Genomic DNA, 25,768 nt, shown 5'->3' on the forward strand with positions numbered 1-25,768 from the left:
GATTATAACTTACTGAAAGTTCAGATGATGTCCAAATTTTCCAGTATCAAAGGATTTTTTCAATTAAGGTATGTACATTGTTTTTGTAGACATTAAGCTTTGCACACTTAATAGACTATCATTAATGTAAAATAACTTTTATATGCACTGGGAAACCATATACATTTATTTGACTTGCTTTATTGTGATATTTGATTTATTCTGGTGGTCTGGAACTGAACCTGCAATGTCACCAAGGTATGCCTGTATAATTAAATTGTCAAAAGTCAAAAACAAGGAGAGGATTTTAAAATAGGCAAGAGAAAAACAACTTGTTATGCACAAGGGAGCCCCCAAAAGACTATGAGCACATTTTTCAGCAAAAACTTTGTAGGCTAGGAGTGGTATGACATATTCAAAGTGCTGCAATTAAAAAGCTGGCAACCATGAATACTCCACCTAGCAAGCTGAACTTCAGAACTGAGGTAGAGATAAAGAGTTTTCCAGACAAGCCAAAGCTTAAGGAGTTCTGCACCACTAGATGGGCCTTACAGGAAATGTGGTAAACTGACTTAGTTAAGCTAAAACAAAAGGGTGCTCATTAGTAACAAAAAACCATAAAGTATAAATCTCATTGGTTAAGGTAAATATATAGTTAATTCACAATAATCTAATGAAATAGTAGTGAATCACTTATAAATCTAATACGAAGGTTAGAAAACAAAATATGTAAAAATAATTATAATTACAATAATTTGTTAAAGGATACACAAGATAAAAAGATGTAAATTGTAACACAAAAAACATAAAACATGGAGGGTAACATTCCAACTTAAGAGTGTTACCAGCCTGAGCTACAGCCGGGAATGGGACAAGGGTCATGCCATTGTAAAATCTACTTAGACTGTGAAAAAGGCCCAGTTTATCCTTAATCTATATGCTGTTCTTTCAGTTCTTCCAGCCCTTAATCAATTAAGTAACTTGATAACCAGGATGAGACAGACCTCTGGAGTATAAATGAACCTACATGGGTAAAGAATGCTGAGATCCAGATCAACAGTCACCTAAACAACCTTATTCTTAAGACAAAATTTTAAAGGCATTATGAAGCACCTGTATACATCATGCCTTATGCCAACCCTTAACCAAAAGGCCCTATAAAACCCCAAACCCTAAACCCTTAAGCATGTCTCCTTCCTGAGGTTGCCTGCACTTCCATTTGAGTATGTACTATCTTATCAAATAAAATGGCCTGTTCTATAAGCCTAGTACACTTGTCTCTGAACTCTTTTTCATGATAAAGACAAGAACTCACCAACCTCACCTCTGGTGTTAAGTGTCTTTGTCACTTTGCTATTCCATTTAGCTTTCTAGTCTTAACACTGTTTCTAGTCTCTTTCCCTGTTTTATTTCAGACCAGTAGGGAAGTGGAAGTTCTCAGAACATAATCTCACTCCATCCAGTGCTCTGCAGCTCCCCCAAATTCTGGGATGGTAGGGATGTAATTCTCATGCCAAGCAGGTCAAGCAGACACTGGATACCAGGTGACCCTAGTTTTAGGAGTTGGCAAGGGATTTGCCCTATGCCGAGCAGGGGCTCAATGAATTTTCCTTTTCTCCCTCTGTTCTTCCTTGCCCTCTACTGACATTCACTTCCACTCTTGCTTTAATGAATTTCCTTCTTGCTGGCACTTGTCTGACCTAAGCAAGAATTCTTTCCTGATCGGAGTCAAGAGCCCTCTGTTGTCTGGGTTGAGGTTTCACCTAGAGCACTGGGAGAGACCTCCCCAGATGCAGCTGCCTGGCAACAAGTTCAAAATACAATATTAACAGTAGGATGTTTTATGTTATCCTCTTGGTAACCACAGGCAAAAAACTACAGCAGATACACAAAAAAAATTAAGAAAAAGGAATAAGCGTACCATGGTAGAAAATCATCAAATCTCAAAGGAAGAGAGCCAGAGAAGAGCAAAGGAATTATAAAACAGCCAGAAGACAATGAACAAAATAGAAGTAAGCCCATATCTGTTATTAATAACTTTAAATGTAAATGGAATCAAAACATGTATTTGCTGATTGAACAGAATCAAGACGGTAGACAGGAAGACTCTGAGCTCACTTCCTTCCACTGACACATCAAAAATACAGACATTATGGGGGGCAGGACCTCATGTGTATAATATCCTACCACATATAGGTCACCACACCAAGGGTCCTCCCTGAGGACCAAGGGAATCAAACCCATACCAGGGACCCTTGTTCTGAGGACCTGTATTAGGAAGATGTGCCTCCATATTATCTGGATTTGAAAATCAGTAGGGTTTAATTCCAGGAGAGCTGGAGGGCTAGAGAAAACTGAGAGTCCACTCTTAAAGGGCTTATGAACAAAATTACTTGGCTCCAGGACCCAGCAGAGAGGCAGCAGATTGAAAAGTGGGCCATAAGTGATGGAGATGTAGTGACTAATTTTAAGGTATGTGCTGGAGGGCAGGGACCTGTAGAACTATCTTCAGGAACAGAAGCAAAGGCAGGCATCATTTTTCTTATTGTTCTATCTAGCTGGCTGAGCACTGGCTGGTATCCATTTCTGACACTCTCATCTACCTTGCTAGAACTGCTTACCTGCCCTGTGTTCCTGAGAACCTGCCCTGCACAACTCACCTGCCCTCATATGTAACCCTCCAAAACAGCTCCCACCCTGCCACCCCTGGTAGGTGGCCTCCATCTGGGCTGACAATCCCTGAAGTACCCTGAGAGTGACAGCAACAGTCACAGCCCAGTTATACCAGGAGGGCACATGAAGCCTACACAGGGGACACCCCTGGGGCACCTGGTTCTGGTGAAGAGGGCTAACTATGCTTTTGGGCCCCACCAGACACCTTCTACATAAAGGCCACTCCTTCAAGACTGGGAAACATACCTGGTCTACCTAGTACAATGAAGTAAACACAGAGAGACAAGAAAAATAAGGAGTCAGAGGAATATGTTCCAAATGAAAAACAAGACAAAACCTCAGAAAAAGAACTGGATAAGCAAAATGAAATGGAGATAAGCAATCTACTTGATAAAGAGTTCAAAGTAATGGACATAAAGTGGCTCACTGAAAACAGGAGAAGAATGGAAGAACACAGTGAGAACTTCAACAAAGAGACAGAAAATGTAAAAAGAACCAGTCAGAGCTGAGGAACAACTGAAAAGAAAAACACATTGACATATTTTTGAATACCTACCAAAATACACTAAGGTATTTTAAACACTGAGGTAGGTGCAAGATGATGGCGTAGGAAGAGCCTGAACTCACCCCTTTCCATGTACACACTGAATCTACACCTACATATACAGCAATTCTTCATGAAGAAGTGAGTGCTGATTGAATAGCTTTTGCACAACAAAGGGTAGAGAGACCAAGAGAATGGAAGGAGAGATGGAGACATTGTAAAGACAGGAATCCCACCTTCTATACTGGACACGACAGTAGGGAGCACTTGTGTGCAGTTTTGCCTGCCTTAGGGCACAGAAAAAAACTCAGTTTAAAGGGTAAGTAGAATCTAAGTGAAGGGAGCCAATTTACTAATACTAATTTACTAACAGAATCTACCAAATGTACCAAATGATGGGGTTATCTGCTGGAACTCTGTCCAGGACTGGAGGTGATTGCAAGTGACACTGTTTACATTTTCCCTCCACACTGAGAGCACAGATAGGAGCAGGGTTTAGGGGTGCTATCCAGCCTGCCACCTCAGTAAGACTTGGGCACCTAATCCACACTAGCTGCAGACATTACTCAAGGAAGCCAATGCCTGAATGTGCTCACCCAAACTCTAGCAGTACCACCAAGGCAGCACCAGCATAGCATACACGGAGATGACTCTGACCATAATCCATTCAGCTCCAGCAGTCCTGTGTGGAGTGTCCCAGGACTGCCCTGACCCATGGCTACTTCAGCTCCAGCAGTCCTGCCATGGTGCCCACTGCTCTGGCTGCCTTAGGCTCCCCTGCCCACACCCACTTTGGTTCCAGCTGACCCACAACGGTGGCTCCACTGTGATGAGCCCAGAGACCTGCAGCCCACACCACCACACCTACAGAAAGACAGCCAGAGCCACTAGGAATGATATGCAGTCTACATGGGATGTTTCTGCACAAACCCACTTGTTCAAGACTAGGAGAGTGAGCTGTTCTATCCAGTTCACAGAAACACTGAAGGACAAAATGAGGAGACAAAAATATGCTACAAATAAACTAAGAAGACAAATTTTCAGAAAAAGAACTAAACAAAATGGAGTTAAGCAATCTACCTGGTAAGAATTCAAAGCAATGATTATAAAGATGATCACTGGAGAACTATTGAACATGGAGGTGAAGATTGATAAGCTGGAACTGACAACCATGGACCTTTAGAGGAGCTCCGTCTCATCAAAAAAATTTCCAGAAAGCTGACTCTGATCTGGATTACATTCAATACAGGCTGGAATTTGAAATCAAGATGATTAATCATCCTGATTCAGCAAGCAAGAAAAATCCAGTTACACTCTTGAACTGTCGGCAATAAATTCTTGATACTAACTTTGTGGGTATGATTTAACCAAATTGCTGTTAAGCAGAAAAAGACTAAAAGCCACATTTATGCTACTTTCAATAAGACTATGATCATGATATAAGAACTACAAAAGCAAAAAGACCTAGAGGTGTCACCACTGACCAAAGAAAGAAAACTGTGGCAGAACAAGTAAAATCTTACATGTCACTTATGAAGAAATGGACTTGCAAAAGGGAACTCTAGTGGAGAAGAGCTCAATTCCAGATTTAGAAATACATCTTGTTAGCATTTAAAGAAGTGAGAGGATTGTGAAGGAGATTTGGCTTGGATGACTGCATAGTGATACCTTCACAAGAGAGGGGAATATAAGAAAGGCAGATATTATATGAATAAAGTTCAGCCAAAAGGATGGAATGGAAATAAAGGGATTTAAAAAAATACATGCACATACACATAGTTTTGTAAACTCAGGAAAGGAAGCCTCTTAATGATATTTTACATCTGTTTTTGAAAAATCAGGATAACAGACATCCTGGCCTATTGTAAAAGAATATTTATGTACTATCAGTCAGAAATAAGTGAATGGACACACTTCAGAAATTAAAAGATAGAAAAAATTGTATTATATATATAAACAAAGATGATCACAGGATTTGAGAGAAGAGTGAACTAATTCAGTGAGAAATTCAACAAGATAAAAAAAGAACCAATCAACACTAAACTCTGTTTTCTACCTTTATCTCGTATCTACCTACCACTTCAGAATTTTATTAAAAATAATAATAAGAGAGAAATGTGGTATCCACATATAAATCAAGTTTAAAAATCAAATGAATATTCATATTTGAACTGACTGTTTATAGTTCATAATGCATGAACAAAACCGAAAGCTTCTGTGATGACTGCCCTTGCACTGTTCACCATGTAACTTATTCACTATGTAAGAATTGGTACTCCATGTAAGAATTTGTTCATTATGCATCAGAAGATTGGAGACTGACGAAAATTAGGCTTGGGGTGGATTAATGATTGTGCATTGAGTATTGACCCCCCTATACAGAAATTTATTGTTGTTAACAACTATTTGATCAATAAATATGAGAGATGCCCTCACAAAAAAAAAAAAAATATATATATATATATAAACACACTTCCAATTGTAAAATAAATAAGTAACCGGGATGTAATGTATAGCATAAGAAATATAGTCAAAATATTGTAACAACTTGGTATGGTGATAGCTGGTACCTAGAATTATCATGTATATAAATGTTGAATCACTGTGTTGTACACCTGAAACTAATGTAATGTAATACTGTTGTCAACTACCCTTCAATTAAAAAAAAAAGAACCAATCAGAGTTGAAAAACAGAATAACTGAAATGAAAAAAATATACTAGAGACAATCACCAGCAAATTAGAGGAAGGAGAGTGGTTCAGTGATCTGGAAAACAGGGTAATGTAAAACACTCAAGATGAACAAGGAAAAGAATAAAAGACTAAAAAGGATGAGGACAGCTAAAGGGGCCATTAGAACAACATCAAGATACTAACATTTGCATTATAGACCCAGAAGTAGAAGAGAAAGTGAAAGGGGCAGAAAACTTATTTGAAGAAATAATAGCTGAAAACTTCCCTAACCTGAGGAGGGAAACAGATATCCAGATCCAGTAAGCACAGACAGACTCAAACAAGATGAACCCAAGGAGGTCCACACATAATAATTAAAATATCAAAGGTTAAAGATAAAGGGAAAATCTTAAAAGCAGCAAGAAAAAAGCAGCTAGAAAATTATAAGCTGATTTTCCAGCAGAAATTTTACAGGCCAGAGGGAGTGGGATGATACATTCAAAGAACCAAATGGAAAAAAAAAAAAAAACCTAAAGCCAAGAATACTCTGCCCAGCAAGGTTATCATTCAGAATTGGAGGAAAGATAAAGAGCTTCCTAGATCAACAGAAGTTAAAGGGGTTCATTTACTAAACCAGCCTTACAAGAAATGTTAAAAGGACTTCTTTAAGTGAAAAAGAAAATGTCATTAACTAAGAAGTAAGAAAATAATAAAAGGGAAAAATTTTACCAGCAAAAGCAAACATATAATAAAGAGCACTTAAAAGCCAGTACAAAGTTAAAAGACAAAAGTAATAAAATGAATTTTATCTAAAAAGTTAGTTAAGGGAGTCAAGAAATAAAAAGATGTAAAATATGACATCATATATGCAAAACATGGAGAAGGAAGAGTAAAAGAAGTGCTTTTAAAATGTGTTTGAACTTAAAAAAACCATCAACTTAATATAGAGCGTTATCTACTTAGTATGTCATATATGAACCTCAGCATGACCAAAAGCCTAAAACCTGTAACAGATACACAAAAAATAAAGATAAGGAATCCAATCATAACAGTAAAAAAAGCCATCAATCAGCAAGAGAAGAAGAAATGAACAAGAAGTACAAAAACAGCCAGAAAACAATTACCAAAGTCAATAAGTATGTACCTATCAATAATTACTCTAAATGTAATTGGTCTAAATGCTCCAATCAAAAAACATATGGTGAATGAATAGATTAAAAAAAACAAAAGACCCACTGATAAGCTGCCACACAAGACTCACTTCAGACCTAATGACATAAATAGACTGAAAGTGAAGGGATAGAAAAAGATATTCCATGTGAATGGAAGTGAAAAATAGCTGGGACAGCAATACTTATATGAGATAAAATAGACTTTAAAACAAAGACTATAAAAAGAGACAAAGAAGGTCATAAATGATATGAGAAGGTCACAATGATAAAGAGATCAATCCAGCAAGAGGCTGTACTAATTGTGATATCTATTCATACAACAAAGGAGCAACTAAACATATGAAACAAATATTAATAGACATAAAGGGAGAAAATGGCAGTAATACAATAATAGTAGGGGACTTTAACACTCCATTTACATGAATGGATAGGTCATCCAGACAGAAAATCAATGAGACAGTGGTCATGAATGATACACTAGAGCTAATGGACCTAACAGATATATACAGAACATTACATCCAAAACCAGCAGAATTCTCATTCTTTTCAAGTGCACACAGAACATTCTCCAGGATAGATCACACATCAGAATGTCTCATTCTGCAGCAAAACCTGGAGCAAAATATTAGTGAACCCAAAACAAGTCTTAATGAATGTAGGAAGACTGGACTCATACCAAGGACCTTTTCCAACTACAACAGTAGAATCTGGAAATCAATTATAGAAAAAAAAAAAAACCTGGAGAAAAAACAAAAACGTGGAGGCTAAATAGCATGCTACAAACAACCAATTAGTCAATGAAGGAATTAAATAAGATATAAAAAAATACTTGGAGAATAATGAAAATAGCAACACCATGCAAAATCTTTGGGATGCAGCAAAAGTAGTTTGAAGAAGGAAGTTTATAGCATTACAAGTATACCTCAAGAAATAAGAAAAATCTCAAACTATCTAATCCTACACCTAAAAAAACTAGAAAAAGAACAAATAAAGCCCAAAGTTAGAAGGAAGAAGGACATAATAATGATCAGAGAAGAAATAAATGAAACAGAGACTGAAAAAAATGAAAAAAGGATCAGTGAAACTAAGAGTTGGGTCCTTGAAAAGATAAATTGATTCACCTTTAGCCAAACTCATCAAGATAAAAAGAGGGGACTCAAATAAAATCAGTAAAAATTACAACTGACACCAATGCATCAAAACATTGAACTGATTACTATAAAAAGTAAATGCCAATAAATTGGACAACCTTGAGGAAATGGATAAACTCCTAGAAGCAAACAATCTTCCAAAACTGAACTCAGAAGAAATAGAAAATCTGAAAAATTGCTAGTAATAGAAGTAAGTCATTAGAAAAACTCACAACAAACTAAAGTCCAGGACCAGACAGCTTTAAAAATGAATTTTGCCAAAGATTTAAAGACTTAGAACTTATCCTCAAATTATTTCAAAAAATAGAAGAGGAAGGAAGGGTTCCAAATTCATTCTATGAAGCCAGCATTACCCTGATACAAAATCAGAGCAAAATACTACCAAAAAAAAAAAAAGAAAAAAATACAGGCGAATATCCCAGAGCACACAATTGCAAAAAGCCTCAGCAAAATATTAGTGAACCCAATTAAAAAATACATTAAAAGAGTCATTTGCCACAACAAGTGGGAATTATTACAGGGATGCAAGGATGGTTCAATATCTGCAAATCAATGTGATATACCACATTAACTAATGGAAGGATAAAATTGTATGATAACCTCAACAGTTTCAGAAAAAGCATTTGAGAAAATTCAACACCCAGTTATGATAAAAAAAAGCCTTGGCACAGTAGACACATAGCAAACATACCTCAAAATAATAAAGTTCATTTATGACATGCTCACAGCTACCATCATATTCAATGGTGAAAAGCTGGAAGCTTTTCCTTTAAGATCTAGTACAAGACATGGGTACCTACTTTCATCACTTTTATTTAATACAGTATTGGAAGTCCTAGACACAGCAATTGGACAAGAAAAAGAAAATGGAAGCACCTAAATTGCTAAAGAAAAGTAAAATTCTCATTATTTGCAGATGACATACTATATATAGAAAACTCTGAAGAATGACCAGAAAATTTTTAGAATAAATGAGTTCAGTAGAGTTGCAGGATGCAAAATTAATACACAGAAATCTATCACATTTCTACGCACTAATAACAAATTCTTGAAGAAATTAAGAAAACAAGAAGGTGAAAGAAAAGTGTACTCTGAAAACTGTAAGATATTGATGAAAAACACCGAAGACAACATAAATGTCCTTATGGGTTGGAAGAATTAATATTGTTAAAATGTCCATGCTATCTAAAGCAGTCTACAGATTCAATGCACTCCACTCTCTATGAAAATATCAATGGTTCAGATATCAAGTTTTTACAGATGATAAGTATTTAAAAATTCATAATAATTACTTTTATACATAAATTACAATTCTGGAGTTCGAAAATTCTAAATATCAGTGTCCCCATATTAAGAAAAATGGAACATAAAGAACTATGCTCGCAAAAAAAACCATGTAAGAAATTATCAGCTGTGTTACTCTCTTGGTATTAATCACATTAATATGTATTAATTTTCGTTGTCTTGAGAAGTATTAGATTATTAGGAAGTAATATCATGTCTCATTCTTCTTTACTGAATTCTAATCCTAAATTACACGTGGTATTTTTGTAAAAGTGGGATATTGGATATATGCAGGTTGAATTTAATAAAATGATTTCCTCAATATTCTATTACTGAACATTTCCCATGAATTCAGCATGCAACCTGTTGTCCTTAAACATAAAGCATTCAGTTATTTTACCAGCAAAATTGATTTATTTGGGAATAGCACAAGAATTGCAATTTGGGACATACTATCCCATAGGTAAGTCTAGAAGTCAAAGGAGAGGAACTCTATTTTATAGAGAAAAGAGGAGGTTGGAAGGGACTGCTCTGAAGGAGAGCCCATTAGAGGACAGCTGGCTTTTCATTGGCTGAGTTGTGGTGCCTTCTAATTGACTGAACTTGTTGCTATGCAGGAGAAACCCTTCTTTCCTCCTGCTGCAGTAAAGTAGGCCTATCCCTGCAGGGATGGAGATGCGTCTCCTCCTGTTGGGTCTGCAGTTTGGTAAGAGGTGGGGATGGAGAGAGATGAGTGCTCCTTCTGTTGCCTCCCAACTCCACTTTAAATGAGGATTCCTTAATCCAGTTTCACAAATCAATGAAGATTTTCTGGCATAAATCACTATTTTCCACCAAGAAAAAAAAACAGGCCATTCTTAAAACTCCTTTACTATCATTAATTTTGAAAAAGTGTCCTTGTGTTGCTTAAAAATGTTATCTAACTACATGCCGATAGTATTAAGGGTGAAATGATTTGATGTCTAGAATTTTCTTCAATATAATGTGTGAGTATTAAGCAAAAAACATAGGCCACAGTTGATAGTTAAGTGGGTGATAAATACACAGGGGGTTGTTATTTTATTCCCTCTACTTTTATATATGTTAAAAGATTTTTAATAATAAAATATTTCACTACCTGAAAAAAAGTATCAATGGCACTTTTCACAGAACTAGAGCAAATACTCCTAAAATTTGTATGAAACCACAACATCCCTAGCCAAACCAATCTTCAAAAAGAAGAACAAAGCTGGGGGTATTACTCTCCCTTATTCCAAGCTATACTACAAAGCTACAGTGATCAAAACAGTATGGTGCTGGCACAGAATAGATACAGAAATTAATGGAACAGAATAGAGAGCCCAGAAATAAGCCTAACCTTATATGGTCAATCAACCTATGACAAAGGAGGCAAGAATATACGATGGAGAAACACATTCCCTTTAATAAATGGTGTTGGCAAAAATGGATAGCTACATGAAAAAGAATGAAACTGGATCACTGTGTTATATCATACACAAACTCAAAATGGATTAAAGATCTAAATGTGAGACCTGAAACCATAAAACTCTTAAAAGAAAACATAGGCAGTATATTCCTTGACCTTTGTCTTAATTTTTTTGTTCTGTCTCAAGTAAGGGCAAGAAAAGCAAAAAAAAAACAAATGGGTTACATTAAACTAAAAAGATTCTGTAAGCTAAGTAAACCATCCAGAGAGTGAAAAGAGAGACTACTTAATGGGAGAATACATATATAAGTGACACATTCATAAGGGCTTTCTATCCAAAATATGTAACGAACTCTAAAAAAACAATCAGATTAAAAACATGGACAGAAGATCTAAACAGACATTTTTCCAAAGAAGGCATACAGGTGGCCAAGAGACACATGAAAATATGCTCATCACTAATTACCAGGGAAACCACAGTGAGATATCACTTCACCCCAGTCAGAATGGCTAGTATCAAAAAAAACAAGGAATAAGAAATGGTAAAGTTGTAGAGAAAAGGGAACTCTTGCTCACTGTTGGTGGGAATACAAAACGGTACAGCCACTATGGAAAACAGTATGGAAGTTCCTCAAAAACTTAAAAATACAATGTTTATACAATCCAGCAATTCCACTTCTGGGAATTTATCTGAAGAAAATGAAAGTATATATATGAACTCTCAGAGACATTAAGAAAAGCATCCCATTTATAACAGCATCAAAAAGAATAAAATGCTTAGGGATAAATTTAACCAAGGACATGAAAGACCTGTACTCTGAAAACTGTAAGACATTGATAAAATAAACTGAAGACTTAAATAAATGAAAAGATTTACTGTGCTCATGGAGAAGAAATAATAGTTAAAATGTCCATATTACCCTAAGCAATCTGCAGATTCATTGCAGTCCCTATGAAAAGTCCAATGGCATTTTTCACAGGAATTGAAAAACAATCCTAAAAATCTGCGTTGAACCATGAGAGTCAAAAGTCAAAATCTTGAGAAAGAATTAAACTAGATTACTTACTATCTTACACTATACATAAGAATTAACTCAAAATGGATTAGAGTCAAATATAAGACCTGAAACAATAAAACTACTAGAAGAAAACATAGGGAGCAAGCTCCTTGAACTGATCTTAGCAATTTTGTTTTTTGCATATTAACATCAAAAGCACAGGTAACAAAAGCAAAATGAAACACATGCTGTAGGTACATTGTTTGTTCTGAACAGCCAGGTAAACCTCAACATAATGAAAAGGAAACTTTCTGAATGTGGAAAATAATTGCAAATCATTTATCTGATAAGTTAATGTCCAAAATATATAAAGAACTTATACAACTCAATAGAAAAAAACCAATCAACCAAACAACCCAACTTTTAAATGAGCCGAGGAATTGAACAGACAGTTTTCCAAAGAATGGACAATAGGTACAAGAAAAGGTGCTCTACATCACTAATTGTCAGGGAAATGTAAATCAAAACAACAATGAGGTATCACCTCATACCAATCAGTGGCTAGCACCCGAAATACAATAAATACCAAGTGTTAGTGAGGATGTGACAAAAAGGGAATCCTGATGCACTGCTGATGGGAATGTACAGTTGACCCTTAACCAAGACAAGTTTGAACTGTGTGAATCTACTTATATGTGGATTTTTTTGAATAAATATATTGGAAAAGTTTTTGGAGATTTGTCATAACTTGGAAAATAATTTTCTTTTCTTTAGCTTACTTTATTGTAAGAATACAGTATATAATATATATAATATACAATATACATGTTAATTGACTGTTTATGCTATCAGTAAGGCTTCCAGTGAACAGAGAGCTATTAGTAGTTAAGTTTGTGAGGAGTTGAAACTTATACATGGATTTTCAACTTCACAGGTGTAGGTGCCCCTAACCTCCATGTTCAAGAGTCAACTATAAATTGGTGCAACCACTATGGAAAACAGTATGCAGGTTGCTCAAAAAATTAAAAATAATCCAGCAATTTCACCTCTGGGTATTTATAAAAAAAAATAAAATAAAACCACTAACTTGAATAGATGCACCTCCATGTTTACTGCAGCACTATTTAGAATAGCTAAGATATGGAAACAACCTAAGTTTCCATTGATGGATGAATAAAGAAATTGTGTGTCTATGTGTGTGTATTTATATACACACACACACACACACACACACACACACACACATATATATATACAATGAAAATTATTCAGCCATAAAAAAGAATGAAATCCTGCCATTTGTGACATGAATATATCTCAAGGGCACTATGCTAAGTGAATTAAGTCAGAAAGACATATACCATATGATTTCACTTACATGTGGAATCTTAAAAACAACAACAAAATAATAACAAAAAAATAGCTCATAGCTACAGAGAACAGATCAGTGGTTGCCAGAGGTTGGGGTAGGGAGTGGGCAAATGGGTGAAGGGGTACAACTTCCAGTTATTATATTAAATAAGTCCTGAGGATATAACATACAGCAAGGTGACTACAATGAACAATACTGTACTATACACTTGAAAGTTGCTGAGAGTAAATCTTAAAAATTCTCATCATTTGAAAAAATATTTGTAAATATGTGGTGTTAGATGTTAAACAAACTTTGGTGATCATTTACTACATATACAGGTATCAAATTATGTTGTACATCTCAACTAATACAATGTTACATGTCAATTACATTTCAAAATATAAAGCAAAAACAACTCTATTAGAGAGAGGCACTAGGTCTGCAGAGTCAGTTTGATCTCTTTTTTTGCCTGACCAGCTAAGGAGGAGTAGTTATCTGCTCTTTTGTGATAATGCCTGTGTGGAGAGAGCTAGCTGGAGAAGGGGCTCAAGGGACCAAGCTGAAGAGGAGGCATAGAGGAACACAGTGCAAGAGGAGATCCTAGGTAAAGCTGTGATGCTGCTGGAGGAAAACAGTGACATAAATTTCAGACCCATCTTAGAAATTATTTTATGAAACAAATTATTGGATAAATGAGGACATATTAATAGTAAAGAGCACATACTTCTACAGCATTTAATGCAATGAACATAATAGTCCTGAAAGTTCTTAGAAAATAAAAAGTACAAAAACAATTTCATGTGAATAGCAAATCATCCAAACTGGTTATGGTAAGAGCAAAAGAACAGACTAGGAGCCTCTCAGAAGGTATAAGGAGCATGACCTATATTGTAAATCATACATCTGTGCACAAACCTGATCACTTTTCTCTAGTCAATCAAGCTGCTGGAGTGTAGAGAAAGCTGAATTCCCCAATTCCTTTCCTGAAGCCGTTAGACTGACTTCTTGCCGTGGTTATACAGGCAGAGTTTCTCTATCCAAACTTTTGACTTTTTGGACCCTTTTGGGATGTGATACTGTACACCAGTGATGTCAAGTTTGCTTTAGGTCACAATGTCAGTAAGTTCTAGGTACTGGGTGGGGAAGTTAGAGTGTAGCAGGATGACTTGAGTTTACTTTCCAATTCTGACACTAGTTGATCGATGAGTGTCACTTAAACTTTGTTAATCAAGGTTCAAGAATAATCTCTAAGATGAAGTCTAAAAAACGCTGGAAGCAAAAGGGGTGTTAGCTTGACAGGAAGAGAGAGGATATTATGATTTTAGGACACAGAATCTTAAAAAACTAAGGCTGAAAACAAGTGTCAAGTTTGCAGGTGATTCAAAGAAGTGTTTTTGGATTGTTAAATGTACAACACCTATAATTTTAATGAAACAGATTTTTCATTTTCTTGATCTAAGAACTAAAATATACACTCTGATAAGGTTTTGTCTGATCTCTCTTCACCATCTGGTACTCAATCTCACAGATGTGTAACCTAAAGAATTATCTGACTCTTTGGATTAGCTAATTAATTTTCCTACTTATTAAGTTATTCGGGCTTGCTCCTAGTGCCTCCTGTATGACACGTCTTGTGTGCTTTCAGAGAGTAAAAGTGTACACATGGAGTGCCTTTCTCCCATCTCCAGGGCCCTAGCACAGGAAGCCTACAGTTATCATGATAGGGAAATATTTACAAGGACAGCAATTTAGTCCAGGTGGCTCCCTTCTCATCTCTAGTTAGCACAGACAGCAGAAATTCCTGTTTTTTCTCCCTCCCCTTCACTCCCTGCTCTACCAGGCACTTACTCCCTGAACTCACTCCCTAACCTTACTCCCTAAACTTACTCCCCCTTGCTTGCTTGCTTGCTTGCTTGCTGTGCAAGTAGGAATATTATAGATACAGAAGCAGAAAGATATATATTGCTCTCTTTGCCTTTGGGGCTCAGACCTTGGGAGATTACTCCCCTGGGTCCGCTGGTGAAAATAAACCTCAACACTCCAACACGTCTGAGTGCCGCTTGGTTCTTCTGTCAGTGATCCAGTCCAGGTTTTTCCAGTATTTTCCATAACATTTGGTTCCCTGACCGGAAAAACCCAACAACGGGAGCCCTTTGTTGCCACCGGTTTGGGGCAAAGGTGGGGTGGTGAAGGAACAGGGGATCGCAAGGGAGAAGGCGCGCCCTGCCTGATCTTATGGCAGTCTCCCACCCGGTTGCCCTGGGCCGGCCCTGCTCCGCTGTTTCCACTGGACTCAAGAAAGCTTGGCAGGTGAGGACCTGGTTCCAACGCTGAATCTGGTAAGGCTCCGGGGCAGCTGACCTAGCCAGTTCCCACCCGTTGGGATGAAAGGGGAGCCTGATCACCTCCCGGAGACTTCTTAGAATTCTCACAGGTAGACAGACATTCCTGGGGTGGGGTGGGGGGTTTAAACTCTGGTCTGAGTGTGTGTGGGTGTGCTGAAGCCATTCAGTCTGCACTGAATCTGTGATTCCATGGCCTGCCTTATGGAATATGAGTGGGCCCTTCCCCGCATTTGCGATCAGCCGCCATGACATGATGGTGCCTCAGCTTTGGCTGACTGGGTCCGGGACTTATACGGGTACACCTCAGTCGAGGCTGATCAAAGCCTCTGAGAGGAGCGTGAATGAACGGGCATCTGATTGGTCTCCTCTCTAGAGGAGGCACCCCTCCCTGTTGTCGTGGCACTGTTACATGGACACGCCATGGGGTCGGGGATAGCAAACCCACAGTTCTTGATACTATGATCAAAAACTTCAGGAAGGGATTTTCAGAAGACTACAGGGTAATATTAACTCCCGGCAGGTTGAAAACACTGTATGAATCTGAATGGCCCACCTTCAGTGTAGGGTGGCCTCTGGAAGGAACCCTAGACGTCCCAACAATCCGCCGAGTCTGGTGGGTCATCACTGGAGATCCAGGTCATCCTGACCAGTTCCCACATATTGACTCTTGGTTAGGAGATGCCCATACCCTTCCCCCTTGGGTACAATTCACTTGCAACAGGCAGGGACAGGATAGGGTCTTAGTCGTCTCAATAAAGAAGCCTACAAGGAATCAGCAAAAGCCTGAGCCTCCGCAAATTCTTGCTGGTGACCCAGAGGAAGAACTAATACTGCCCCCACCTTATGTGCCTTCAAGGTCATCAGCACCCAGTCCCCCAGTCCTGGACACCCCACCGCTGTTGGTCTCCCCACCACCTCCTGAACCAGCAGACCCACTCTCCCCTGAACCAGCAGCCAGACTGCGCCCTTGGCTGGGAGCAGGCACCTTTCAGATGCTGGTGTGAGAGACATGAGAGCCTTGAGAGGCATGATGAGGATGGGACCACCCAGTCAGGCTGGTCCATGCTTTACTACCAACCCTTCTCCAAAACTGACCTCCTCAATTGGAAACACATCACCCTGTTATACTTGGAGAAGCCACAAGCATTGGTTGATCTAATGGAATCCCTCTTTCAAACCCTTTGGCTGGCCTGGGAAGACTGCCAACAGCTTCTCCACACCCTGTTCAACATGGAGGATAGGAGGTGGATTATAAAAGGGGCCCGCCAATACCTGGAAGAGCACGCACCAGCTGGGGTCCTTGATCAAGGTGCATGGGCTGAAATTGCTGTCCCAAGGAGTGCCCCGAATGGAACGTCACCACCCCTGAGGAACAGCACCAGATCCGCTGATATTAAGATGCCCTCCTCCAGGGGATCAAAGCCAGGTCCAAAAATCCCATGAACATCACCAAAGTTTCTTCAGTCACTTAACAACCAGAAGTCTCCTGGGGACTATTATGAAAGACTGTGTGAAGCTTATGGTGTCTATACCCCTTTTGACCCCAAGGCAGAAGACAGCCAACAGATGGTCAACACCTCATTTGTGGTCCAAGCTGCTCCAGACATCAGACAAAAGCTCCAAAAACTCGAGGGCTTTGCTGGGATGAATATCACTCAGCTGACTGAGATTGCCAACAAAGTATACATGAACAGGGAAGTTCAAGCTGATAGGGAGGCTAAAAAAGAATGAGAAAGGCCAGCCTTCTGGCAGCTGCCCTAAAAGAGATGACCAAAAGGCAGAGAAAAACCAGCCAAGAGGGGGGAAGCCTAGGACCCCACCTAGCCAGGACCTGTGGGCTTACTGTAAAGAAAAGGGACATTGGAAGAACGAATTGGAATTGCCTCAAATGAGGCAAAGCCCTGAAGCCGTCGTTACCGGGAGGAGCCTCATGGGGAAAGGCTCACTGACCTGGCACGAACAGACTGACTGACAAGGACCAGGCTCTTTCACTCTCGGCCCCCATGAGCCCATGGTCAGAATGAAAGTGGGGGGCCAAAACATGACTTTTATGGTTGACACAGGGGCAGAACACAGTCACCCTCCCTGTAGCCCCTTTCAGTAAAAGGACAGCAACTATTCTTGAAGCAACTGGGACAAAAACAGTCCAGCAACAGTTTTGCCAAACCCGCCAGTGTGAACTTGGAGGCCACAAGGTCCAACATGAGTTTCTCTACCTGCCTAAGTGCCCCATTTCCCTCCTTGGCCAAGATATACTCTCAAAGCTCAGAGCCCAAGTAACTTTTGAACCAACTGGATGCACCAGCCTCAAACTAAACCCAGGCCAAGAAGGGTCAGGATCCCTCGTACTGGCAATAACCACACCCAGGGAAGAGGAGTGGAGGCTATTCTGTGCCCAGACCCTCTCAAGTAGCCCACCTGAATTCAGAGCTGCCTTCCCTTCAGTATGGGCTGAAGACAACCCACCTGGACTTGCTCATAACTGAGCCCCTGCCTTTGTAGAATTAACTCTGGGGGCCCAGCCACAGAGACAGTGCCAGTACCCATCTCACAAGAGGCAAGAGCAGGCATCCAGGAACATCTAATTAGACTCAAAGAGGCAGGCATTTTAATCTAGTGTCAGTCGCCCTGGAACACCCCACTTCTACCAATCAAAAAGCCAGGAGGAGGGAACCAGCCTGTTCAAGACCTGTGGGCCATTAACAAAGTGACTGTCTCTTTACACCCTGTGGTCCCAAATCTGTACCCACTCCTCAGCCAGACCCCGGGGTCTGCTAAATGGTTCACTTGCCTAGACTTAAAAGATGCCTTTTTCTGCCTCCGGCTGGCCCTCCAGAGCCAGCTCTTGTTTGCCTTTGAATGGAATGAATTGGGTATGGGGTGGCAGAGGCAGTTAACATGGATGCGGCTTCCACAAGGGTTCAATAACTCACCCACTCTCTTTGGAGAGGCACTGGCTGCAGACCTTGCCAGCTTTCCAAGGGAAGCCATGTGCTGCCCCCTCCTCCAGTACGTAGATGACCTCCTCCTTGCCAGTGACACCCAGGAAAATTGTACAGAAGGCACAAAGGCCCTCCTGCAATTCCTGTCAGACACAGGATACCGAGCCTCATGGAAAAAGGCACATATCTGCCAGCAGCAAGTCCGGTACTTGGGCTTCCTCCTCACCCAGGGGAAGAGGGCACTAGGGCCAGAGAGGAAAAAGGTTCATTATCTCCTTACCTCATCAAGGCATACGAGAGTTCCTGGGAGCGGCCAGGTTCTGCAGAATCTGGGTTCCTGGATTCTCGGCAATGGCAAACCCCTCTACAATCTCCTGGAGTGGCCAGACCAAGAGCCCCATGTCTGGACAGAAGAGACAAGAGCCACCTTCCTGGAAATAAAGGCTGCTTTAGGAGAGGCACCAGCCCTAGGCCTCCCAGATATAGAAAAGCCCTTCAACCTCTTTGTACATGAAAAGGAAAAGGTGGCCCTTGGGGTTCTCATACAGACTGTTGGACCCTGGCTGAGGCTGGTTGCCTGCCTGTCAAAGAGACTGGACCCAGTTGCAGCAGGATGGGCACCCTGCCTCAGGGTGCTAGCAGCCACAGTTCTACTAATTAAAGAAGCAGGTAAACTCACCCTGGGACAAGAACTAAATGTCAAGGTTCTCCATGCTATTGTGGCCCTCATAAACATGCAGGGACACTGCTTCCTCTCCAATTCCCGGTTGGCAGTACATCAAGGGCTCCTCTGTGAAAACCCACGAGTCACTCTAGAAACGGTGCGGACACTGAATCCAGCAACTTTCCTCCCCACCGAAGAGGGGAAACTGGATCATGACTGTTCTGAAGTAACTGATTAAGTATACGCAAGTCGTCCAGATTTGTGAGATCAAGCAATACAAAATCCAGAACTCACACTGTTTAGTGACGGCAGCAGTTACCTACAAGAGGGTATCCGAAGAGCAGGTTATGCAGTAACTACTGCCACTGACGTCTTAGAAGAGGAAGCCCTGCCTGCCAGATGGTCAGCACAATGAGCTGAACTGCATGACTTAATCTGAGCCCTCACGATCAGCAAGAGCAAGTGAGTCAACACCTACACAGACTCCTGATATGCCTTTGCCACTGTACACATACATGGGGCAATCTACAAGGAAAGAGGTCTCCTCACAGCAGCAGGAAAAGCAATAAAAAACAAGGAAGAAATACTAAAACTCCTTGAAGCTATCTGGCTCCCAAAGGAAGTAGCAATTCTGCATTGCAAAGGACACCAAAAGGGAAACAACCCTATAGGCACAGGGGAATCGGATGGCAGATGAAGGCCCAGTCAGCTCCTTCCCTCACTATGGCCCTAACACCCCTGGTGGAGGCCCCTTCACCCAAGTACACTGAAAAGGAGAAAGACTGGACCATGACTTGAAGGAGCCACCTTAACTGTAAAAGGATGGTGGATGCTGCCAGACAGATGTATCTTTGTCCCAACTGCAACCAGGAGGCATCTAGTCAGGAATACCATCAGCTCACCTACCTAGGGACAACTGCACTGGCAGCCCTCCTCAAAAAGCAATACTACATCAGCCAGTTGCCAGTGTTATGCCAAGCAGTAAGTGAGCAGTGTGTAACTTGTGCCAGAAATAACACCCAATCTGCACCATGACTCCTACCTGGTGTCCAAAGAGCAGGAGTTGCCACCTTTGAAGACCCTGAGATGGACTTCATGGATGTCCAGCCAAGCAGAGGACTCAGATACCTCCTAGTAATAGTCTGTACACACTCTGGGTGGGTTGAAGCCTTCCCAACAAGGACAGAATGAAGCTGGGAGGTAGCCAAAGTCCTCCTGAGAGAAATTGTGCCCCAGTTTGGCCTACCGTCTACAATTCACAGTGACAATGAACCTGCCTTTGTAGCAGATGTAAGTACAAATTTTAACTAAATCTCTCAACATGACCTGGGAACTCCACACTGCATACAGGCCACAAAGTTCAGGGAAGGTAGAGCGAATGAATCACACCCTCAAAGGAACCCTAAGTTTTGCCAAGAAACTGGCCCCCCACGGCCAGACTTACTGCCCCTGGCTCTCCTGCATGCTCACTGCACACCTGGGACTGAAGGGTTTTTCCCCTTTGGAATTAGTGTATGGATGCCTTCCTTGTGTCTAGGAAGCATCCTAGGGAACCTACACCAGTTAAGAGATAGGCAACAAGAGATCAGCTCCAAGCCTTGAAAACTATAACAAAACACCATAGAAAGAGTCCCGGTCTCTTTAGGAGCTCTAGTACATTCCTTCCAGGCTGGGGACTCAGTCTGGCTCAAAGATCAGAAAAGGAACCCCCTCAAAACTCAGTAGACTGGCCCCCACATTGTTGTTCTAAACACTCCTACTGCCCTCAAAGTTGCAGGCATCACTCCGTGGGTCCATCATTCCAGAGTAAAGAAGGCCCATCATCCTGATGAAGAAACCTATCAGTGGAAGGCCCAGCCAGATCTTCAGAATCCTCTCTGCCTCAGTATCCAACGATTACCCTCTGACTAATGAACACCTGCACACTGTGGATCCTGGCCCTCGCTGGAGTGGTATCTTTCATCCTAGGCATTGGACTCTCTGCTGTTGCTCCCTGGACTAGACTATTCCTCAAAAAGTTGCCCTTTTTATTGTCTACTGAGTACTCGTAAGTTGTTTTGCTGTGCTTACCTGTTTCTCCTAACTATACTCAAGCCTCAGCCTGCATCTCCCCACTACTACTCTGTGATGTTATTTTTATACCTTCTTTCCCTTCCCTTCCTCCCCCACTCCCAGTGAACCTCAGTGTGGTTGCATAAAGTCAGACAAATGGGGGACTGGATTCAGTGCCTATACCTATATGCCTGCTAAATGTTATGATAAGAATAGGGCCACCCTTTGCCTTAAAGATGGGAAAAGGTACTTGACTGGAACAATAACTAAATGGGAATCAGACTGTGCAATTAGGGGAAAAAGGGGATCCACTGTCTGTTGGACCTACCTCACCCACATTGGAATGTCTGATGGGGGGGTAGTCTAGGATCAAGCATGAAGGGATAGAGATGAAAAGGTCAAGCAGGCTCTAAAAGCTCTAACTAAAGATCCAGCTTACCACAATATTGACCTCTCAGGACTCCAAAAACTAACTCAGACCCTATCCCCTACCCACCAGGTCAACCAGGTCATTACAGTAGCCTACAAGTTAATTCAAAACATCAGCAGCCAGATACAAGCCTGCTGGCTTTGCTTGCCCTTAACCCGTAGGGCCTATATTGGAACCCCAGTGCCCCCATACTGGAGCTCCACTCAGGCAACTGAAAATGATATAGCCCAGAACCAAACCGAACTAATTGGTCCGGTAGCCTATAACATCCAGCATCAACCCACTGCAGATGACATAACGTGCCTGACCAACTCAGACAGGCAACATTAGCTTTGGCTCTGTCCCAACCTGGTTGTATTCCAAAACTACACCACCAATCAATCAAAAACTTATTGTGCCCCCCTGGGAATTTTTCCCCTGTGCAGAAGTACTGCCTTCCGATGCCTCCAGATGAGCTGGACAGGTTTATGCATGCAGGTCTTCCTCACCCCCAACATGTCTGTCTGGTCTGACCAAGAGGTTGAACAAGCTCTTGGCCCCTTTACAAGGATATAAAAGTGGGCGGCTCTAAGCATGATTATGTTGGGTGTGAGAACACTTGTAGGAATTGGAGCAGGGGCAGCTAGCTTAGGCTCTTTGCTCCACTTTTATCACAAACTTTCTCGAGGACGTGGAAAAGGTAGTTACACTCCAAAACCCGCAAGCCCTAAACCTGCTCACAGCTGAAAATGGAGGAACTTGTGTATTCCTAGGGGAAGAGTGCTGTTATTATGTAAACCAATCAGGAATAGTAACCACAAAAATCAAAGAACTGAAAGAAAGAATATTAAAAAGGAGAAAGGAATTAGAGACAGGGGGAACCTGGGGACTCAGCGAGTGGTCCTCCTGGTTACTTCCACTGGCTGGGCCCCTCATCTCCATCCCCCTCCTCATCACTATTGGCCCCTGTGTACTAAATGCCCTCATAAAGTTCATAGAAAACACTTACAAATTGAGCCACCACTCATATACTGGCTCTGCAAGGCTATATCGGTCTGTCATAAATCAGGATGACGCCCCATGAAAATGAAGTGTTTAAAGGGGCATCAGAGGGTGGAGTGATAGGGAAATATTTACAAGGACAGCAATTTAGTCCAGGTGGCTCCCTTTTATTCTCTAGTTAGCACAGACAGCAGAAATCCCCATGTTTTCCCCTTCCCTTCACTCTCTGCTCTGCCAGGCACTTACTCTCTGAACTCACTCCCTAACCTTACTCCCCCTTGCTTGCTCACTCACTGTGTATATAGGAATGCTACAAATACAGAAGCAGAAAGATATATATTGCTCCCTTTGCCTTTGTTTGGGGCTCAGACCTTAGGATATTACTCCCCTCTGAGCCTGCCGGTGTAAAGTAAACCTCAACACTCCAAGACCACTGAGTGCCTCTTGGTCCTTCCGTCAGTGATCCAGTCCAGGTTTTTCCAGTATTTTTCATAACAATCAGAATTCTGACAAAGTTCTCGCTCCTTCTGTCACCTGAAAGGCTAGCACCCACGATGACATTTCCGCCGCTAAAGTGCCATCTAGTGGTAGAGAGGTAGAAACCACTGTCTGTCAGCCATAACACAGATTTCATGAGATCCCAGCAGAAAAGGGCTGGTGGCATTGTTCTCCTTTAAGTTAGCCTAGAGAATTCCAGTAGTAGTGATTACATTTATTATGGTATTGATTTCACTCAAGAAATAAATGTTTGTATTGTTTTATACCATTATTTTAAAAAATGATCAGGATTCATAAAAAGAGAAAAAAATCAGTGAAATCAATTTAATACATTTCAAATGCTAATATAAACATACAAAATGTTAAGTAGACCAAGTTCATAAAGAACTTAGTCCTGCATTGTCATTCTCATAAATCTTTGGTGGCCCTGGCTCTACTGCTTCCTTGCCACAGACCTTAGTGCCTCTGTGGCAAGGAACCTGACAGTGGCTGGCCCCGCAGTGCTTCAGTTCGTCCTTCTGAAACAGGAACCAAGGGTGTAATCAGAGTAGGGTGAGGGCCTCCAGAAAAAGCAAGGCAGGCTATTTGCAGTCAGAGCAATGGAACTACATGCAAGGAAACCCCTTACCAAATCTCTGTGTTAAACATTAAGCTCTAGGGTTGTTCTTCAGTGAGATCAGTTAATAATCCCCAGATAAAGAAGAGTAGCACATGTTTTTATTATGCTAACCATTTATAATCATGTGTAAGATTCACTTTAGCATGCTAAAGGCCCAGGCCTATGTGCTGTCTTTCCTCCTTCAGATCTGATGATTTTGCAAACTGGGCAACTAATTCAGCAAGTAAGCCCAGGCATAAAAAACATAGTAAAAGCCAAGAAGGATTCCACCTTAAAGATAAGATTGCATTTTAATACCCAAGAAGTTAATATGATTCTTAATTTACTCTTTAGCAAACAAGGCTCAGCCCACCTTAGGGGCTGGGCAGGCGGCCTTGTTTTGATATGCTCCCAGAGCAAGACGCTGGTATCTCAGGGAAAAATCTTCATAGCAGGAAGTTGCTTGTGTTAATTCTAAACATTCAAGGATCACTTAACAAGTCCACACCCCTAAGCCTTTTTACATGTTCTCAAAAATCCTCAACTGCCTATAAAACTCCTAGACAACGCACCACCCCAGACTCTCTTGTCCCCTCTTGGTCTGAGCCAGGAGCTCTGTCCTTTCACTTTATCTCTAAATAAAAGCCTGTACCTTGCTCTCCTACCTTGAGTGTTTGTGAAGCTCATTCTTTGGCTTCATGAACAAGAACCCCGCCATCACTTCTGTGTGGGGCTCCTCTGCCCTGGCCAGTGCCTCGGAGCTACTGTCTTTTTATTTCCTCTCCTGACCAATCTGGAAAGAGGTTATTCCCCTGCAGGGAGCAATCTGCCTATTTTGGAGTGTTTCTCCCCACCAGGTTCATGCTGTCTTCAATCTGGGGTTGGGGGCAGTAAAAAAGTAGGGGAAGGAAGACTGGCAGAAAGTGAATGGAAGAGGTGGATATTAGGATTGAAGGGAGGATTTGGGGAGAAAGTCAAGAAGAGAGAATAACATGGCTGACCAATGTCTGAAATGACAGTGCAACTGGTACTGCAATCTCTGTAGCCCATTAATTCTGTCACATAGCTCCCAATTCCAATTTTTTTCTTCTTCTGAAGAGGTGTTTCTTTAACAATAGTTTCTTTGAGCTATGCTAGAATAGGACTACCACAAGCCATGTTACTGTTTCATCAGTTAAAGGATCTAAGCCTCTCTGATGTTTTGGGAATTATAGCTTGATTCCCAGAAAATGTTCCTGAGCATTACTTAGCCTCAAGAGAAGGGCTAAGGGCTGTCCACTGCCTCCTGCTCAACTTCGTTATCTCTGTGTATCTTGTTGTACCCTGTTATTTCCTCCCTTTCAGGGTTCACTTCACAAGACAAGGGGCGGGGCAGCAAATATAGGAGCAGGCATCAAAGTCAAGAGGGGCCAGGGTATGTTAATTAATGTTTCTGCATCTGCTTGTCAATACTGGGCAGGCTCTCTACGAGCCTGTTTGCAACCACAGACAGAGGAAGGGTTGCCCTGGACACCATCCAGAAGGAGCACTAAAAGCTAACTGGAAACCTGAGGCAATGAGGACAACTGCACCTACCCAAACTCTTCGTGGGGAGGATATCCCACATAGTGGAAGGAAAACGTGGATGGGCTATAGGGAGATGCAGTTAGATCTCCAGGAGAATTCTCAAATATATTCTCAAGCTCCCTCCTAAGGATATGGCAAGGGCCTGATAAACCGGAACTTCTGTCTCAGTGGGTGGGGTATGAAAGTCTGGCACCAGGGCTGAGTTGCTCAAGACTCAGAGGAGATGCAACATACTCTTCCCACATTCTTTCTCCATGTAACCATCTATCTCCCTCTAAAAATGCATGATGAAAAAATATAAACATTGGCTTGTCTGGGGTACCAAAGGTCTTGGAGAAGCAATGTATATGGCAGACATCAGCCAGGACAACTATGGACAGCAATGTCCCCAGGTTTAACTAGTCACCAAGATTCTATAATTGGGGGAATTTTGGGGTGA

At 41.1% G+C, this 25,768-nt stretch overlaps 1 protein-coding gene across 6 annotated transcripts in view; it reads right to left on the reverse strand.

Moving 5' to 3' along the window:
* The window catches only part of TPGS2 (tubulin polyglutamylase complex subunit 2), a 76,404-nt gene that overhangs the window by 17,907 nt on the left and 32,729 nt on the right, over positions 1-25,768 (reverse strand). For 2 of the 6 annotated variants that reach the window (XM_057504136.1, XM_057504135.1), the window contains one exon: positions 18,532-18,782. The exons of 3 other annotated variants lie outside the window; for them this stretch is intronic. In XM_057504136.1, coding sequence (XP_057360119.1) covers positions 18,532-18,711 — 180 coding nt within the window. In that variant the 5' untranslated portion in view covers positions 18,712-18,782. Of the gene's footprint in view, positions 1-18,531; positions 18,783-18,820; positions 18,972-25,768 lie in introns of those variants that run through there. One more of the 6 variants, XM_036885048.2, reaches the window with a different exon arrangement.

This window comes from Manis pentadactyla, chromosome 6 (genome assembly GCF_030020395.1).
Source record: "Manis pentadactyla isolate mManPen7 chromosome 6, mManPen7.hap1, whole genome shotgun sequence".
NCBI classification, from domain to species: Eukaryota; Metazoa; Chordata; class Mammalia; order Pholidota; family Manidae; genus Manis; species Manis pentadactyla.